General features: G+C 44.0%; 1 protein-coding gene across 6 annotated transcripts in view; it reads left to right on the top strand.

The window, feature by feature from the left end:
• The first annotated feature begins 2330 nt into the window (after positions 1 to 2330).
• The window catches only part of POU2F1 (POU class 2 homeobox 1), a 154788-nt gene continuing 137073 nt past the window's right edge, over positions 2331 to 20045 (top strand). For 4 of the 6 annotated variants that reach the window (XM_090059137.1, XM_090059101.1, XM_090059128.1 and 1 more), the window contains exon 1: positions 2331 to 2394. In XM_090059137.1, coding sequence (XP_089915263.1) covers positions 2331 to 2394 — 64 coding nt within the window. Of the gene's footprint in view, positions 2395 to 4158; positions 4338 to 20045 lie in introns of those variants that run through there. The other 2 variants (XM_090059111.1, XM_090059119.1) reach the window with 2 other exon arrangements.

The following is a 20045-nucleotide window of genomic DNA, read 5'->3' as shown; positions in this document are numbered from 1 at the left end:
GTCTTCTGAATGGCAGTGTCTGATAAATAATGCAAAATATTACCACAACCACGTACATATCGGGAACCAATTCAATTAGGGGGCGGTTCTCAACCTTTCTGTAATACAGCTTGATAAGAGCAGTAGTTTTAGACTTTTTTAATTTGTGGACCCCTAAAAAATTTTGAATAGAGGTGCAGCCTTCTTTGGAAAATTCGAATGGAGGTGTGAACCCCCTTAAATTTTAAGTGCGGGTATTCACATACTTTTGATTGATTATAGTAATCCCTTCCACGGACCCCTTAGACCCTAGAGGTCCATGCACCACAGGTTGAAAACCACTGATTTGGAGCGTAAGCTGAAAGAACAAGAGACTTTTCTTATAGGTCTGGATAACAGTTTTCAATATTCCAGGACCACTTCTAAACATTTTTCCCCCACAGTGCTGTGTGAAAAAACATCTTTCTGCTGCCTGAAGGAACTTTTTGCCTCCTCTTCTTCCCTCAGCCTTTCCATTCTGGATCCTCCCTACCAGGGAATAAATCCAGGGACAAGCTACTCTAACTTTCTTCAGCAGCGGTATGCAAGATAGTATTGCAAGATACGATCATAGCAGCGTCGCTGTTCTTCTGGATTGGCTGAAAAACTGAGCAGTGTTTTACATCGCGCCTTGGGGGTACAATGCAAAGTCCATTGAAGACGATGGGAAGGTGCATGCTGGTCTTCCAAAATTGCATTGGATTCTCTGGATGATTTTTTTTCTTTTCCATGAAGTTATTATATTATTATTAGAAAGTGTTGTAAGAAGTAATAAGGTCAATTAATCATTTTAACTCAACTCTACTGAGTTGCCAAACAAGATCCATGTCTACACAAGATGCTGACTGCCAAGTCATTTAGTATGTGTACGAACAGGTAGTGTCACCGAATGGCTTTTTGTGATGCTGCCTGTACACTAGCCTGTGACTACTGCACAGTAGCATCATGTCATGCTTCCTGCCATGCAACCCTACTGCACAGTAGTCATGAGCTACTGTGCAGTTAGCATCTTGTGTAAATGTGGCCAAGGTGTATGTCTTATCAGTTCAGTGTCTTATCACCTGCTTCTTTGTTTTTTGGCTCTTCTTGCAAGCCTAGGAAAATTTTTAATGTAAAGTGAATATTAGTAGTGGACCCCAGCTGACTTCCTCTACTCCCTTTTGAGGAGTAAAGCAGGAAGGGTTGAAGCTCGGTCCAAGCTGATGCGAAGCATGGGAGAGACTGAAGTAGTTGAGCATGCCATCTCTGGTGCTGGGCACTATCCGGAATGGAGGCTGCTTGAGGAGGGGTCTTGAGCAGCATTACTTATGACTTCTGGGGAGAGGCCAGGGGAACTGGGCTTATTTAGACTACAGAAATGAAGACTCGAGAGGGGATTTAATAGCAGCCTTTAACTACCTGAAGGGGAACTACCTGCAAGGAGGAAGGAGCTACACCGTTCTCAGTGGTAGCAGAACAAGGAGCAATAGTCTCAAGTTGCAGCAAGTGAGATTTAGGTTGGATATGAGGAAAACCCCTCAGGAGGAGGGTAGTGAAGCACTGGAACAGGTTACCCAGAGAGGGGGTTGGCAGGCAAGGCTCTTTGGGTGGATGTGGTATCTTTTATTAGACCAGCTAGTTGGTCTAAGAAATTTAACTGACTTAGTAAAAGATATCACATCTACCCAAAGAGCCTCTGATCCCTAGACCAACAGCCCCAGAGGAGTTGTGGAAGCCCCCTCCTTGGAGGCTTTTAAGCTTTGCCTGGGATGAGATCTTTGGCGCTGGCCCTGCTCCGAGCAGGGACAAGGACTAGCTGGCCCAAGCCCCTGCCAGCTCGCCCGTGCCACAGTGCCTCGCTTGTCACGGAGGCTCTGGGGCCGCCAGCTTCCCCCACCCTCGCGGTACCAGGGACTCCTCCAAGGCCCCGTGTCCACGCCGGCGCCTCTCTCCCAGACAGCGACCCGCTGGCCACGGGGGCAGGGTAGGCTTTAACAGCGCCAGGACTGCAGCGCTCCCAGCTGCCATAAACCCCCCACCGCATACATTGACACGCGCAGAGACAGCACACCGCAGTCTCGCCCCCCTCACTGCGCATGCGCGCCAAACAAGAGCGGCAGCGAGGCCTGCTATATGGGAAAGAAAAAGGAGGGGGCGCATGCGCGGAGCTGTGCAAGGGCGCGGGGAGGGTAACGGCAGGAGCGCGCAGGCGCAGATGCGGCGAGGGAGGGGGGGCTTGGCGCGGCTGCGCAGAGCGCGCGGGGGCGGGGGAGGCGGGGGGGGCGGGGCCGGGGGGGTTTATCGGGCGGCCGATTTTGGTTAAAATATTCAAAATGGCGGACGGAGGAGCAGCGAGTCAAGATGAGAGTTCGGCGGCGGCGGCGGCGGCAGCGGCAGGTAATCATTACGGCGTTTTACATATTCATATTCATACTCGCGCGCGCGGCCCCCCCGCCGCCCGCCCGCCCCGCTTAGCATAATTTATTAGTACTCCGGATTATTATAATTAACGGCGCAGGAGGGAGCGGCGGGGGGAGCCGTCACCCGCTCCCTGCCCGCCGCCTGCCCGCGCCCAGCCCCCGCCCGGCCGGCTGGCTCGGGGGACATCGGGGGGCGCCGCCCGGGCCCCGCCGCGCCCCCGCCGTGTCCCCCGGCTCCGCACCCCCGTGAGGGGCTGCCCCGGGGGGGGCGGAAGCACGGGGGGCCCCTGCGGGCTGGGGGGCGCGGCCGGGGTGCCCCTGCCCCCGGGGGGGGTCGTGAGGTGCCCCCGGGGGGCCCGGCCCCGCCGGCCCGGCCCCGCCGCTCCCGCTCCCGCTCCGTCTCATTTGAATAATGTCTAATTCGGGGAGGTTTATATTATTGAAATGGCCGCCCGGCTTTCCCCGCCTCTCATGTTTAGTAATTCAGACCTTTAATAACAGCCACTCAGAGCCCAACGCCGTGTTTATATTTTACATTCGCCCCATGTGCTTTTGTGGTTCAATATGATTCTTCTTTCTGGCTGCCCCGGCTTTTCTTTTCCCTGGGTTTTTTTCCCTTTTCTTTTTTTAACATTTTTTTCTTGGCAGCCCACAGGGCTCTCCAGCCCAGGCCGGGTGGGGAGAGGAGAGGAAGGGGGGGGGGAGAGCTAGGCCTTGGCTGCTCTGGCAGGCGCCTAGGCCTCACTCTCTGCTGCTTGATTTATTTACTAATAATCAAAATGACGCCCCCCCCCCCCCACCCTACCCCCGCCAGCAAAAAACAAAACTCTCTTGGGGCCTGAGCAGCCCCAGAGCTGTGCTCAGCTCCTAGCATGCTCACGTCTTTTAAATAAGGGGCTTATTTTTAATTTATAGCAACATGAGGCAGTAAAGCTGCCCCTTTCATATCTGCTTTTTCAGAGATGTTGGGCCTTTTTGGTCCCTTTGTCCCTGACTTGAAGCTAGGCTTTTTTTTTCCTCCTCCTTCTCCTCCTCCCCCCCCTTTTCTTTTTTTTTTTTTTTTTGAAGGAGAGCTGCTGCTAATGTCACTTTGCTGGACTGCGCAACACTATAAAAATCTAAGCTGTCTCCCTTTGCATCCCCACATACAGATCGTTTCCTATAGCAAAGCTGATCTCGACCAGCCAAATAAATCCCTCTTTGCTTAATGTTTAAAAGGTAGATGATCTATAGCAGCCCTGGGTGTGTGAGGCTTTTGCGGCTGTTTGCGTCACTGGTCCTAACCCTATTTCTAATTAAAATTTGGCTTCCAAGGCTGCAGATGCTGCTTATAAAGCAGTGTAGTAAAAGGTGTAGAAAGCCAAAACAAGATCAGTGTGTCTATGCTTCAGAGCTGACTGAAAATTTATTTTTCCTCTTAAATTGTCACGACTAGTTATGTTTTAGCTAGGCACCCGGCTACTTAGCAACAAGCCAAATGGACTGCTTTTTCTAAAAGGAGGTAATGGGGTCATTTTTTTTTTTTTTAAATGTAGGAGTAGCATTGTGGTAAAACCATGTGGCTTCTCATTAGTGACTGTTGTTTTCACCCTGTGGAGAAAAAGGACCTGACAGCGGGATATCTTACAGTGGCCATGTCAGATTAGCATGTAAACATCTTTGAAGCATGGCTAAGAGGAGAGTTCATGTATGAGTGCAGTCAGCAGATTTTGTAGAGTTAGCTTTTAAGTTTAATTTGCCACAAAATACTAGACTTCTCTTAAAGAAAAGCTTTTTAATTTTAAAATAACTGGTCTCACTCTTTATCCTTTTTTCATCACCCTTGGTAAAAACAGGCCTGGAATACTGCAAGAAAAGATCGGTAGAAGCTGTAATGAGACTGTTCAGGTGACTGACTGCTTCACAGACCAGCAGCATGAGGTTGGCTGGACAAAAAGCAGTAATATGATTTCATGCCTTAAATAGCATATGTTTTTGCACCCGCTTCGCAAGATGTGGTCAAGCTGATGATGTCATTGGCCAGAGGACAAGGTGCAGTTAATTTGATTTATTGACCTGGGGTGAGGTGTAGCAGTGAAACCTTCTCATAGGGAAACCATTTATCTGAGGACAATTTCCTTTATAGCAGCAATTTAACCACTGCTGAGACTATAGATATTTTATCTGGGATGATAAAAATGTACATCGCATCTTGCAAGCAAAATTTCATTCTAACTGACAGTTTAGTAATTTTTTAAAGGATGCGTTTCTGGACTGCAGTCTTGTGTTATCAAATGGCTGAACTGGGGTTATGAACCCCACATGCTGACATTTACATGCTAAACCAAAACTGTATCCCGTCAATTTAAGGTATTGTATACCTATGTCATGGGTTAACATTTGACTGGACCCATCCCACTTGATACAGATTGAAGCCTAGGGGGCAACACATGTGAGGAGTCCATTTTCCCTCTGTCTTTATCATCTGGGAAGGTGCTGGGATTTCTATCAGGGTAGTTTTGCTGAATCCTTAGTAAGACTCCATTTTTCATACCAGTCTGTGGCTAGTAGATATATGATACATTTGAAGCTCTGCGCTGCTCTTTCCATCTGATGGTGGAAGAGAAAAGGATTTTTTTTCTCTTCCTCCAGAGCTTTCTGGTTGCTGCTAGATGAGGGAGGTCTGTACAGTTCTGTCCCTCTTCCCAAGGATTCTTTGCAATTTCAAAGACAATATTTTGCTCCTTGCCTTTTTTTTCTGGGAAGGGTTATGGAAACTGGGGGTGTCACCCTTCCCATGAAATAACTGTATTGCCTGATGCTGCTTCTGCTTAGTTTTACTGCTGCTGACACCCTGCGAGTCATTCATTTAATTCATTATTTCATAAAGCAGTGAAACTGATTAAAGACTGTTAATTTTACGTTGGTGATTGGAAAAGCTGTTTAAGTGTACTAGTATCTCTTATGGCTATGTGCTGATTCAAGAAGATAACGCAATATTGCTTCATATTTGGAAGGTTACCTTTGGAACAACACCTGCTGGAAGCTTGTTTAATTTTTAAATGAAAAGGAGGAAAATCTGAGTCCCTCTCTCCCCTCCCCTCCCCTCCCCTCCACTATCATTTCTAGAGAAGACTTTGCCATAAGTGGCAGGATGTCCTTAAACCCTGCCTGTAGTCATTGTTCAAGTAGATCTTAAAATCATATGGCATTTTATATGAGAGTGGTTAAATACTAGACACTTTCCTTTTTAAATAGTGGTGTTGATGTCTAGTACTCCTTAACTTGGGAGAGCATACAGGACAATTGATGAAACTTTCAAATCTGATCTCTGTCTAAAGCCTGGTATAATGCACATATTCTGTGCTAGCTGTGTGTAAATCTAAGAATATTACATAAAAAGAGTAGTGTACTTCCTGCTTATAATAGAGATCTTAATGATTCTGAGCTATTTTGTTTAGAAAATCATGTTTTGAAGCATTAAAGCTCCATAGTCCATCAAAATTGCTGCTGTTGCTTTTAGAGTAAATGGGGTTACAGGGATTTTTTTGCAGGGAGGGTTTTATCTAGACTTAAATGTGCAAAACAGACCCCTGGAATAGGATATCTGAATTTTAATTTTTCTTTTGGCTCTCTGTCCTTGTATCATTTTTCTGTTAAAGAAGTAGAATGCTCTTATTCTCTATGGAGGTGTCCTCATCTTTTTGATTTTTCTCTCACTTGTTCTAAGAGGATTTTGTGGTAGTTATTTGCCCTGTTCTGAGGGCTGATCCTTGACAGATGTAGCTGTTACAAAATTTGGCATGCCCAGTGAAATATGTGGGGTGAATTGACATTTGTGGGAAGCAGTAATTTTCACTTCCTGTCACTAAGTTCCTATTCTTCTGAACTTATTTACAGAATTTAACACCAACAAAAAAGTCACGTTCTGGGGTAGCGTTCTGCTCTCCAAAAGTGATATTGTTGTACCAGGACTTTTTGAAATTTTTGGACAGCCAGCTACTAAGCAAGCACAGTTTCATAAAAATAAACTTTACAGTGTGTCTTGAGAGAAGCAGTCATAGTGGTCCTAGGAGATAACATAGGCTTGTATGAGATGCATATTTCTAATCAGTATAATAGAAATGAGCCCTAATAGAGGGAAAGGTTGAGCAAAATTAAGTATAAATTGACTGACCCAGAATAGATCTGCTTAATTTATATACCTGTAAATGAGGGGCTCCGTCACTGAAAACTGCAGAGTGTCTTCTGCACTGACTGTTTTTCTCCCTCTTTTTCTATTGTGATGCATTGCAATTCAGGGCAGGTGAAGCACAGGCTCTCCTTGTGTTCAGCACAGCACTGGTTATAGTGATGGAATGCTGTAAATATTAAGGCAGAACCTTGCTATGTGTTCAGTTTATGTGCAAGTGAAGTAAAACAAACCAAGATTTCACAGCTGCTAAATGAAGGAAATCCTGTAAATTTGATTTTTTTAGGTTTTTGCAGTTGCCTTCATTAAGTTTTTTGAGCTCTGAAGCAGTCTCAGATTTGATGTCATCCACACTTCATAATAGTGATAATAAAAATTATTTACAATCTAAATATTAATTCCCGTCCTCTCTATTGATTCTGCTGACTTTATAATTGGAATCGGCCAGTGTCCAAATTTGCCAGTTAATTTTTTTTTTTTATTTGTAGAACTAAGGTAGCAAGCACGTTTTTATATTCTGTGTGGAAAGACAGGTGAACAAATTTCTGATGGCTGTTCATATTAGCAACTAGGTAACAATTCTTGAGGTCTTGCTGTGTGTGACCTTGAGCTACATCTATGAAATGGGGATAATAAATATCAGCCTGAAAGTGGTGTTTTGGGGAGGAGGGGGATAATTAGCTAATGTTTGTACAGTGTTTTGAAGATTACAACACTACATTAAGTGCCAAGCTTTATTACTAGATCCTTGTAGCAGAGTTTCTGCCTGAAAGGACACTAGCAACTTAAACATTGCATTTTTGACCTTTTAATGTAAGTCGCCAACTGAGATCGTAAGAAGAATCTTATGCATCTTCAGTCATTTGTTGCACATCTGACTAAATTACATCATTTTCTGTGTAATCTGTTTTACCTTTCCCCCCGCTGAATATGGTTTGGGTTTTTTTAAAAGCTGTGCCTTCACTAGACTTTTCTAAAAATGTCTTGCTAGTGACACTAACTGTTCACTTTCCCCAGTGATGGCAATAGTGAGAGGCTACTGTCGTTGACGGCTACTAGCATCATAATGTTTTAACTACAGTATGCTATAGACCTGTTTTGTACAGTGTCAAACAAGACAAGGGGAGAGAGTGAATGTATGCAGTGTTTTCTGAAATGGTGATTATACCAGTGCTACTGTAGGTACAACTGCACCAATGTTAGCATGGGCAGGAATTTTTATGAAGAAAGTCTTGATGTAGATAGCCTTAACTGGCTTCCCTTTTGGCGTACATTAGTAGTTCTCAACCTTTTTGGATTTGAGGCATTCCTGCATAACTGGTGAATTGAGTGGCACTTTCAAAATCTAATTTTATAGTGCTTACCTCCTTGCAGGGGTGGCAGATTAGCCAGGCAGGGACAAGGTTGAACCTGGCTTTATCTGCTTATCTTCTCACACCTCCCTTATTTCACACCTCAAGACACCCCTCAAAAGCTCTAAGGCCTGTGGCACCCTGATTGAGAATCACTGGTATAGATTTTCCACATTTAAAAAAAAAAAATGGAAGGAGGTGGGGGGAACATCGATGAGCAGGGAGATTCAGGTGGTGGTAAGTAGCTGTTCCTTTCAAATTGACAGTATCCCTTCAAGGAAGGCTGTTTTAATGGTTATGATGAACAGAGCTGCCAACTAACTTGCTAAATTTAACCTGTTTCACAGTGTCCATGTTAATCTGGTGTATAGATCATTTATAACCCTTAAAGCTTTCATACATCACATGCATTTTTTAAATTTTTTTTTTTTGGCTAGGATCTGAATTTACCTAGTAATCCTGTTCCTAAGGTAGCTGGAAGATATGATATATATTTGTAATTGCTCATTTACAGCACAGGCCTTGGTTTCATGCTTTGGAAAAGAAGAGTATGAACAGCTAAGATATTAAAATGGCAAGCGCTGTAATGTTTAGAGTTTTAAAAAATGTATGAAATCCTGTGCATGGAGGTTGGAGACATAACCTGATTTTGCTTGTCTTTCTCGGGCTGAAAGGCTGTTAAGAGGCACTGTCCTTTTTGCAGCAAACTGCCTCACCATTTGTTCTCATTGTTCCGCTGATGATTCAGTTTTATTTGAAAGTACCATGTGACTTACTAATTTGTGCCTGACCATACTAGTGTGAAGTAGCAGGTTTTATATTACTTGGATTTAGTCAAAAGGAAGATCATATAATACATAAATATAGAAATGGCTCAGACATTTAATAAATTAGTCACTTCTGTATTATTAGTTAATGGTCTGTTGAATGGCTTAAGCTTCTTCCAGGAATCCTATTGCAAAGATGCCTTGCTGAGTGTATTTTTGTCACAAGTCTGTTTCTTAACCTGCTGATCTTTAGCATCACTTGGAGTATCATTTTCATTTTAATGAATCTATTTTTATGAAGATTGAAACTATAGAAGACAAGTATTTGAACTTGATTTTTTTTAAAGGCTGTATAGGTTTTTTTGAGCTGCAGCACACAGCATTGTGGTACTAGCTAACAGGTCAACTGCAAGTACTGCTCTACTCCCACCCCCAGCTGCCACATTCCTAAAGGAGCTTTTTTTCCCCCAGTCTGAAAATTTGTTTTGTTGTCTCAATTACTGAGTAGACTGTGGTGCATTTTATTTTGGTTCTACTTTAATGGATTTTGTACATGCCTTGACATGTGTGACTTAATATTTTCACTCTTTGAATATATTAGGGGAATCAATGGAGTTTACTAATAATTTTAGTTGTTATTATAACCATCAGCCCTAGTGATCATTTCACTTATTTTCCTACTTAAGTCAGAGGGTGCGTCTATACTTGTTATTAATGCAAAACAGTAAACTCCAGAGTTTATTGTTCCTGGGTGCGCCATTTGAACGTACACCTAGGAGCAATAAACTCTGGAGCAAAGAACTCCAGAGTTTATTGCCATTTGCATGTGCACCTGGGATAGGAGTACATTGAATTGGTTTGGAGCAGCCCTGGCTGGCAAGCCATCCCGGGAGTCAGCCTGCTAGCTTGGGCTGCTTTCCCCCAAGCTCAGTCTGCTGTGGAGGGGCTGGCTGGGGTGTGAGTGTGCTTCAGTGCAGGGCTAGCTGGCAGGCAGCACCTGCACTAAAGCATCCTTGTTCCCCAGCAAGCCAGAGTAATGTCTGCATGGGCACTGCTACAGAATAAATTAGTTTACTCTGGGCAAATAGTGGTATATGTGTAGATGCCAAGATGTTTACTGAGCAGCTAATTAGTCTACTGCATGGTAAACGTCTCATGTAGATACCCCCAGAATTAAGTTACTTTAGACAGCCTATGATGAGCAGCCTAGCAATTCTGGGGAGCTCTGCATACTTGGGACAGGGTTGGTAGGTGCCAGAAGCTTGTGTTTTCTAAGCACAGTTCCTAGCATGGTGTCTCTCTGGCCTTGTCAAATCGGTTGAGTCTGTCCTGGCCTTGTTTGGAAAAGTTCTAACACAACTGCTGGTGCTGCAGAGTGAGAGGTCTTGTCAGAGACAGATTTGGAGGAGTGGGGAGGCATACCTAGGGCACCTGTATTTTGACAGGTTTGTAAATATTTTATAGTTCTTTTTTAAGTGGGATACCTTAGATGAATTGCTTCAGGGTAATTAAGTTTGTATGTTGGTAAGGATTGATGATTTGTATTTTTTTTTAGATGGTTCAATTTAAAGTTTTTACAAACTTTAAACTCATCAGGTCACTCGCGACAGTGCTAGTCTCTCACACTACCACAACCTTGATTACTACTGTGATGCAAATAATGAATAGCAAAAGATTTTAGTCAGCCTCTGAAAACTATCATGTACAATGTCAGCTTGAAATCTTTGTCTCAATGGTAGTATGTATGTGAAATTAGTTAGCTTCTGTAACATATGCAGCATGGAAGATTTCATGTTTATCATTTGGGACTCATGAGATGCTCCCAGAAGTAAAGAAGGGATAAGTTATGGTAGGAAAATGGATAAAGTTAAGATTAGTAGTAGCAATATAATAAATTTGAAGAATTTTCCACCTACAAAAGTTTTCTGAATTGTGTAATGCAAATCCTTATCTTTCAGGTATTTTAACTGAAACGTTTAAACTATTTTTAGGTTGTTTAGACCCTTAACTCTACTTTTTTGTAAGGAGGGAATTGAACTAGGTAGGGACAAGCACAAGAAAAAGTAGTACAAAAATGGAAGATATGAGACTCTTTTAGGGAGTGATGGATAGGGATACACAGAGATTGCTAAAATTCATGATGGATTTGCTGAATTTGCCAAAACTCATGGCAGATATTTGTAGTTGTTGCTAGTAGAATCTATTTTCCCACCTTGACCTTTGAAAGGAGTTTGTTTGCCCCTTTTTTAGGCTGTAGGTTTGAAAATAAAATTATCCAAAATCCTGCTGAAAAGCTTTTGATCCAACAACTCTGTTAACAATTCTTTTACAGAAGACTGTTTCAAAGTCTTGGGGTAAGGGAGGTGACTTCTGTTTCCTTATACACTGACCTTTTTGGGGGGGGTGGGGAGGGAGGGGTTGGTTGGTGGTTTTTTGGTCAGTTATGGACTCCTTTGCCTGTCTAACTCTAGTGAGAAAATGAAGTTAGACTGGGCCTGGACATCTTTTCACTATTGATTCAGATGTTGGTTATTAGATTGTTTGGCTCTTGGGTAAAGAAATGGTATATTTATCAATGACAAGCATGTATATGTTTTTAGTACTTGTATCTGCTAATTGCAGGCTACAAATACTTTTATTTTTGGGGCTCTCCAGTAATTTTCTGCATACAAAATGCAAAGAAAAAGTTGGAAACAACTCTGTGTTCACAAACTACATGTCTGAGTAATCCATAAGCTTACTTGTCATTCTTGTGGCTTTATGGGGTGTTTTATAACACTGAAACCAGGCTTTATTAACTTCCTTCTGTTACCTGTTTTGGATTATGGCAGCTGTATTATCTGCCGCTTTGGTATGTACAAAAATACTTCTAAATAAAAGTTCTTGTCACCAAAGAGGTCTTCCAGAGGCAATTGCTATAGAACACTTCTTATAAGATAGGTGTTGTTTTGTTTTGTTTTTTAAACCATGAAGATTGCAGTGATTTATATTGCTCGGTTACAAGAAATGGTAGCAGAAGTGTGTTTGAAGACTAGAATTGAAAGCAAGTTTTTAGCCACCAGGCTACCATCTCCATTCCTGCTGCACTGCATTTTCCACTTCTGCTTGTAACTTCTCCTGCATGCAGTATTTCATATTTGTAGAGACAAAGGGGCCTGCAGGTCAATGCCACCTTGAAATTTGGTTCTGCTCTCCAGTTTTGGTGCACTCGGTAAACATGATCACAGTTGAGGGAGTGGCTGATAGAGACACACAGTAGTTTAGTTAAATGGTTTCTGGAAAGCTAGGTTTAGTCTGTTACAAAGCTTTGTTGGTTTATGTGTGTGGCTAGAGGCATGTCAACAGATCATGCCCCTACCTAACATAGCTATTCCAGAAAAACTCCACATGTGAATACAGCTGTGCCAATAAGAATGCTTTTGTTAGTTTTGTTTGTCATTTGAGGAAGTGGTGTAATTATCCTGTCAGAAAAATGAGAGCATGTAGGGTGCAGACATGCTTATTCCAGAGTTGCTTATCTTACATTTTACTCTGCAGTGAATTTTCCCTGTAGAAAGGAGCAGGCACAACATAATCGGTTTTTCCAAGCTGACTGCCTTGAAGGTAGTTACTGCTATGGTACCTGGCCACTAGTTTAAGGGAGCCAGCTTGCATTGAGCAAAAGTAGCAGACACCAAAGACATCCAATAGAAAGTACCATATTTACTCAAATACACTTAAGTTTTTTTTGTGGGGGTTTTTTTTTTTTTCATTTAAACTGTTGCCAAGAGCATGTTCTCAGTAATGGCGCTAACACTGAGCCTGACTCTAAAACACATGGCCTGTGTTGGGCGAACACTGACGGGAATTGTGTGTGTGTGTCCCCCTTAAACAAACAAACATGGGCTGTTGCTTCCTGAGCAAACACTGGGCCTGGAAGTACCATAATACCGGGCTGGCACTCAGATGTCAGAGCAAGCACCGGCACCCTTCTCTGGTGCCAAAAATGCTGGTGGGAACCCTGTGTGTGTCTGTGCATGTGTTACCCTTAAAAAAACTGGCAGGCATTCTCTTTCCGGGGAACTGGCACCAGGCCTGGAGCCAGCTCTGACACCCTCCCCTGCAAGCCAAAAGTGTCCCATTTCTTGTCCCCTACAGCTGTCATCTTGCACTGGCAGTCCTCTCCCTCCTGCCTCCCCAGCAGGCTGCATGGCTAGGCTGCAGTGTCTGTGGGGACTGCTGGCTCCCTCTGGGGAGCCAGCATTTTATTTTTGGTACTTTTTGTTGTTGTTGTTGATTTCATGTACATGTATCACGAATTGAGTTAGGTCCCTAGATATAAACCCAGCCTGGATTATTTTTACCTGCATGCTAAAGCACATTACAAAACTAAAAAATAGGTGAACTCAGTTGCCCCTCATCTCTAAACAATCCCCTCTAAATTGGGGAAGAGGAGGAGTTTTACCCTGTGCTTTGAAAGTTAGCAGAGGTGGGCTCTTTCAGCTCAAAGCAGTGGTTACAATTAGAGCTAAGGGAGCAAAGGCATGGAGTGTAAGCCTCTTCCTTCATAACTTGGGTAGAAATGACATAGCCTGTGTATTTTGAAACTTCAGAGGAGTGCAGGATGCACATCTGTTATCTTGTCCCTCTTAAAAGAGGCTGTTCTATTCTGTGTGAACACCTAATATTATTACTTTCTAGCTCTACTGCAGGGACTTGTGCCTAGTACTTCAGAGTATTGCTGGGTTGTACAGGCAGCAGAGCCAATTATGTATAATTTGTCCTTTTTCTTGTGCCCTGTTTCCTGTGCTCTGCTGTTCAAGGTTTAATCATTGGAGAAGCTGGATAGTTGCTGTTGCATCTGTCGCAATTTGTTTTCTTTAAGTGCCACACCTTCCACCTGTAGATTAAAGCTTAACTACATTTGTTTAATAAAAGATCTAGTTTAACTATTTGCATATGCTCATTCTGGTTTTTAGCTTGGCTAGTGCAGTTAGTGTGTAGACAAACTGCAAGATTAACCATCACAGCCCAGTTGAAAACTGCACCACGAATAGTGAGAAAATCTGGGATATTCTAATTTCCCCCCCCAACCTACCCACAGTTAAACAGTGCAGTGTGTTTACATGAACTGCATCAAGCAAATGCATCTTTTTGAGAATTAGAGTTTAATGATAGGCTGCTTCACATCTGATTGGAACAGGAGAGAATATGACTTCCAAAAGAAACAGCTACAAATTGGAGAATTCCATGGATAGTTCATGAATGGAATGAGATGAAGGAAAAACTTCAATTTAGAAAGTGTTGCCATTGTCTTCAGGGAAATGGAGCAGAAATGAGGACAGTTTCTAAAACCTTTGTTCATGTTTTAGTTTTGCAGTCTGTCAGATAAGATGAATATCTCTGAGAGTCAAATTGTGGTATGTTGAAACTAGAATTAAAACATTCTTGGTTGAGGGTATCTGTCTGGAATGAGGCATTTATTGATATGCAACAGGCTGTAAAGCTCATATATATCTACAAATGTTTTCCCTCTCATTACCAAAGGGCAGGTTAATGCTAAATGTTTAGCCAACATAGCTAACCCATTTAAAAAATAAAACCAGGAACATGCACTCAAGTGCAGTCTCTACTATATCAATATAGGACTACTACCAATTACCCATCAAGAATGGTGGGGTGGGGAGGGCTGGTAGGGAGTGCCGCCACCTAACACCCCATGCTGCCACTGTTCTGTCTCTAGCAGGGAGTGGGGTTGGGGAGCTGAGGCCAGCAGGGCTGGCCTGATCTTCTCCACCCCCTGTCTGGTCGTCTGTGCGGCTTGCAGGGAGCAAGTCCCAAGCCTAGCGCTGGCCTGGGCTCCTCCACCCCCTACCTGGTCCTTGGCACGGCTAGCAGGGGTGGAGGAGCTAAGGTCAGGAGCTCCCCTGCCCTCTGTCTGGTCCTCGGTGTAGTTTCAGAATTATGGCAGCACTCCCCCATGCTGGAGCACTCTGATTGACTGATGGAAACAGCCAATCGGAATGCAAATAAAGTATTATGGAAGATGGATAGACTTTTATAATATTAGAATTTTGCTGGCATGGCTTGTGCTGGTTTGACAATGGGCATGAGCCATATTGCTACACATTGTAGTTTCACTGCTGTATAATCACCTTGGCACTTGAAAGGCTTTGCTGGTTAAACTCTACCAGTAATTTGTTAAAAACTTTCTAGCATAGACTACAATTTATAAAATAGTTACAAATAGAGCTTCCAGGAGATTAAAAAGCATGAAGAACCTAATTCTCTCTGCAGTTCATGATCAACTGCCTTCAGATACAGTTTACCTGTTTTATACATATGAACATTGGAGGAAAAGACTAAGATGTTCATTCTTTCAAACATTTTTATTACATACTTACAAGAGTGAATAAATTAATTTACCAATGAAATTCTCAGCTGCTTTAATGATTCATAACTAAGCTCACTGTGGAGCTTTCCTTCATTCTCCTGCTGCAGAGTATGACCCTCTTCAATACCTGCTCTAGGCTGAAGAACTCTCTATCTCCCAGTAGAGGTGCACCAATATATTAGTCGCATATTGGATCGGCACTGATAAAAGGTAAATGGACATTATCAGCTATCAGTTATTTTTGGCCAGTGTGGCTGATAATGTCACTGATAAATGCCTCGTGCATGTGTGTGGCTGTGTTCATGCACATGGCCAGGAATGCAGCCAGACAGTTTGGAGACCAGTGTCCTGCCGGTAAGTCTGTGGGAAGGGTGGGGAGAGGTGTGGTGGGGGAGCAGATTGAGGCCCTCACGGTGAGGGAGGGAATGAGCCTGGGACTGGGATGAGAGTAGGCGCTACTCAGCCAGGGCGGTGAATGGGACCTCAGGGCCAGGAGGATGGAGGAGTGGATAGCTCGATTTGGGGGTAGCTCCCCCTGCTGCGTGCACCAGCATGGAGGGCATGTGCCACCCCCAACCCCCCAAATTTGTGCACAGGGCAAGGGCAGGCTGCCCACTGGGGGCTTGGGCCTGGGGTGCTAGGCTTGGGGTGGGTAGCAGCTCTGGGAGGGGTGACTACAGGAGAGCTACGGGGAATTTTACGGTGGCTATAGCCTCCCAAGTATGCCCCCCCCCCCCCCCCCCCGGTGATGCTTCTGCTCGGGGCACTCCGCTCTGCTGCCTGTTCCTTGGGAGTTCTGTGCTGCCCCATGCAGGGCTCCCAAGGGAAAGGCTGCAGAGCAGAGTGCCCTGTGCAGGGGTGGCACTAGGGGTAGCTTGGGAGGCTGTAGCCACCCCAAAATTCCCTGTAGTCATCCCTCTGATTGCTACCACCTACCCCAAGCCCAGCCCTGACCCAGTCCCCTCACAGGAAAGAGGCCGGCACTGCAGCCCCTGTTCTCAAGCTTGCCCCATGCGCACAAATCTGCACATACTTCCCCCAGGGACTACATGGGGAACCACCCCCTCTTCCTCCCTGGACGAACTGCCCATAGCTCCATGTCACTGGTGGCCCCAGGGTCCCATTCACCACCCTGGCTGGGCAGCCCCAGTCCCTGCCTCTGCCCCACTCCTGCCTTCTCTATGGGGACCTTGATCCATTTTCCCCCCACACACCCTCCCCCTTACCATCAGAATGCTTCTCTCCAAGGTGCTGGGCTGCATTCCTGTAAATTGGCTATTGGATCGGTATCAACCAACATGGATAGCTAATAATTTGGTATCGGTATCAGCCAAGAAATCTTTATTGGTGCATCCCTATCTCCCAATAGTGTGTTGGAGGGAAGTGGTGCTCTTAGGTTCCCAACAATTACTCTTTTCAGAGCAATTAGATGCAGCTACCTCTAGATCATCCCTAACCAATACTTCTCCCACCTCTTCCTGAACACCTCCAGTGATGCAAAGTCCACATCTTCCCTAGGCAGTCTGGTCCACTGCCTCACTATTCTAACAGTGAAGAAGTCTTTTCCTGATATCCAGTCTAAGTCTGTTTTGCTGCAATTTCAAGCCATTGCTTGGTGTCTTAACTCTTGTCAGCAAGAGAGAAAAGGTGTTTTATCTCCCTCTGTTTTGTTATGGCAGCCCTTCAGATGTTTGACTGTTGTTATCATGTCCTCTCTCAAGCACCTTTTCTGCAAGCTGAGCATGCCTAGCTCCTTCAACCTCTCCTTGTGTGACTTGCCTTCCAAGCCATGTATCTTTTTCTTGTTGCCTGCCTCTAGACCATGCCTAACTTCTCCAAGTCTTTTTTTTTTTTTTTAAATGTGGAGCTCCAAACTTCATGCAATACTCCTAGATGATGAGTACTTACGATGCAACCCAAAACCGTATTTGCCTTTTGTGCAGCTACATTACATTGGAGGTTCATGGAATCTAACTTACCAAGACTCCTAGATCCTTCTCCATTATGCTGTCATCCAGCCAGTTTTCACGTATTTTGTATTTATATTTTTGATTATTGTTCCGAAGGTGCAGCATAGTGCATTTGTCAGCATTGAAGTTTGTTCTGTTACCTCTAGCCCAGCTTTCCAGTCTGTTCAGATCCTTCTAAATTGTGCTCACATCCTCCCGTGTGGTCGCAGTCCTTGCCAGTTTCATGTCATCTTCAAATTTGCTCTTTTCCAAATCATTACTATACACATTGAACAGGCCTGGGCCCAGGACAGACCCCTGTAGGGCTCTACCCAAAGCCTTTTGCCACTCTGACATGGATCCATTTGTAATTACCCTTTGCTTGTGGCTGTTGAGCCAGTTGACTGTCCACCATGTGATAGTTTTGTCCTGGCCATATTTCTCCAATTTTTTTATGAAAAGGTTGTGTACGACTTTATTTGAAACCTTGCTGAAGTCCAGATACCCTATATCCACAGCATTCCCGTCATCCACTTTGAAGAAGACTGTGAAATCTTTCATAATTTGTTCTTGGTAAATGCATACTGGCTGCTTGTGATGATTCTGTCCTCCTCCAGATACTTGCAAATGAAATTCTCCAGTATCAAGGGGAAGCTAGCCCGGCTATAATTCCCCAGGTCCTCCTTTTTGCCCCTCCTCCCCTTTTTTGGTAACAGCTGCAAAGCTCACCTGGCTGCGCTTGAGAACCTTGCAAAATTTTGCCACCTTTTTTTGCAGAAGATGCATAAGCTTTACCAGACAGGAGGGTATGCAGTGCACAGTGCCTGCTTCTTATTAGAGCATTTAAATTGTGACCGGAGCCCACATTGCAAACTGGGGGCTCTGATTGTCTGCTACTGGGCCATAAAAGCTGAGGGAAGGAAAAGGGGGAGAGAAAAAAGTGGGGGAGAAGAAGAGAAGCTGAGAGGAGCAGACTTCTGCCCTGGAGAGGGTGGGGGGCGTAGACTCAGCCCAAGCCAGGAGAGGCTGAGTCAAAACTTGCCCATGACGCAGGCATCAGGACGGGGGATAGCTTCTCATGGGATAAGGCAAGCTGATTCCCAGCTGGGTTCAGAGATGGGCAGCCAGGGACACAGGTGCCAGGGAAGAAGAGGGGAGGGGCTGATAAGCAGGGCTGGTAGGCTTGCTGGGGCTGGGAGAAGCAGTTGAGACCTTAAAGGGTTAATGACTGGGCTATGAGTGGTCTGACTGAGACACTGGGGTGAAATCCGAGCTGGGAAGGCTCAAGTCACAGAATCAGAGACCTGCAGAGGGAAACCCCTGTCTGCAGGTTGTTGTGCTAGGAGAGGCAGTGGGCTGAGAGAAAAACCAGGATGAGTGTGTGTGGGGACACCTAATCACGAAAATACACTTACTGTAAACACTAGTAAGGAAATTGCTTAAGAGAACAATCTGTTAAATAAGGAAACAATAGGGAGCTTATTACCTGCATCAGCTGCTCAGAATCTGTTTTGCTGTGTTACCAGGAATGGTTAAAGGAGACCATCTCTCTTCTCCCCAACCCCACAACAGAAGCCTCACCTCTGCCATCTAGTGGTGGATCATAGTTATAGTTGGTTGGTTGGTTGTTTTTAATATTTATTTATCAATCAATCAATCAATTAATTAATCGATCGATCAATCAATTAATTAATTAATTATTATTCTCTATTTATTGTTATGGGAAGGGATTGTGACTAGAAGGAAATCAATTGGGTTAAGTTTGGGGGATGGGGACTATGTTTTAAAGGGTTATAATGAGGTGAATTTAGTTATTTAAGTTGTTTTAACGCAAGTAGGAACATCCAGTGTGCTGGAATTATCCACCTAATGTTGTAGTTCAAAATTTATTCTAAATTGTTAGTTTTGTTATTGACTATTGTTATATTTTTTTTGTTTATTTTTTCTGTATATAAATTGGTATATTATAAAGAATAACATGTTCATTGGGCTCAGAGCTAATTCCTGGATGGTGAGGGGCATACTTTACAGGACAGCTCAGTCAGTAGTCTGCCTGAGGGGCTTCCAGGGCTACTGGCACCCTGAGGACCCCAAATCTGGCACATAACCTGGCTTTGGTGTGCTGGCATGGGTTACATTAGAAAAAAGGGGAGGGGGGGCACTACACTGGCCTTTTCACTGTCCTCTGGTATCTCATCCATCTCCCACAACTTTATAAATACATTTAGCCAGATCCAGGATGATTTCAAATTTAAGACTACCACCGCAATAATTGTGTTTTATACAAGGAAAATCCATAAATTTGTTATAATTCTCCATGTATAGAATCTGATTACTGCAGTGTCATCTTAAATTTTGATTCCCCCCCTATTGCTACTGTTGGGGGGGGGGAGGGGAGTCAAGCAGCCTGACTCCGATCCTTTACCTCCTCACCACCCTTTGCCTCCTGTTATCTGTTTTCTTCCTCCCCTCTCACCCCTAGTACTTCTAGCACTCCAGGCCATCTTTATCTTTCAGTCTTCTTTGCATGGCATCACGTCCATTATCTCCTTGAGTTGGTTGAAATCCACCTGTCTGAAACCTAGCTTCTTAGTTTTCCTGACATCATGCTTTTCCCATCTTTTGAGTTGTATCACATCATTCTCACTTCCCCCTCTCTGCTCCCCCACATTGTTTTGGACAAAATGATGATCCCCTTCCCCTAGTTGTATGCTCAACTTGCACAACATTTTGTTTAGTTATGTTGTTCTTTCAGCAGATATCTGGAAAACTGATTTCTCCCATCAATACAATCTCATAGCTTTTGAATAGTTTGGTCATCAGCATGAAAAGTGCCTCATCTCTTCTTCCTAACTTGGTGACTTGTAATAAATCCTTACCTTTATATTGGTGCTGTATCTTCCACCTTCTATCTTTACCCAAACACTTTCTGATCTGCTGTTGTCTTCCACCTGAACCAGGGAATGAGTATATATATTTTGGGTGTACAAAGTGACACCACCACTCTTCTTGAAAC

The sequence above is a fragment of the Crocodylus siamensis genome, chromosome 1 (genome assembly GCF_052110815.1).
Source record: "Crocodylus siamensis isolate JL-2025a chromosome 1, ASM5211081v1, whole genome shotgun sequence".
Taxonomy (NCBI): Eukaryota; Metazoa; Chordata; order Crocodylia; family Crocodylidae; genus Crocodylus; species Crocodylus siamensis.
This window is presented reverse-complemented; position numbering and strand designations above follow the sequence as displayed.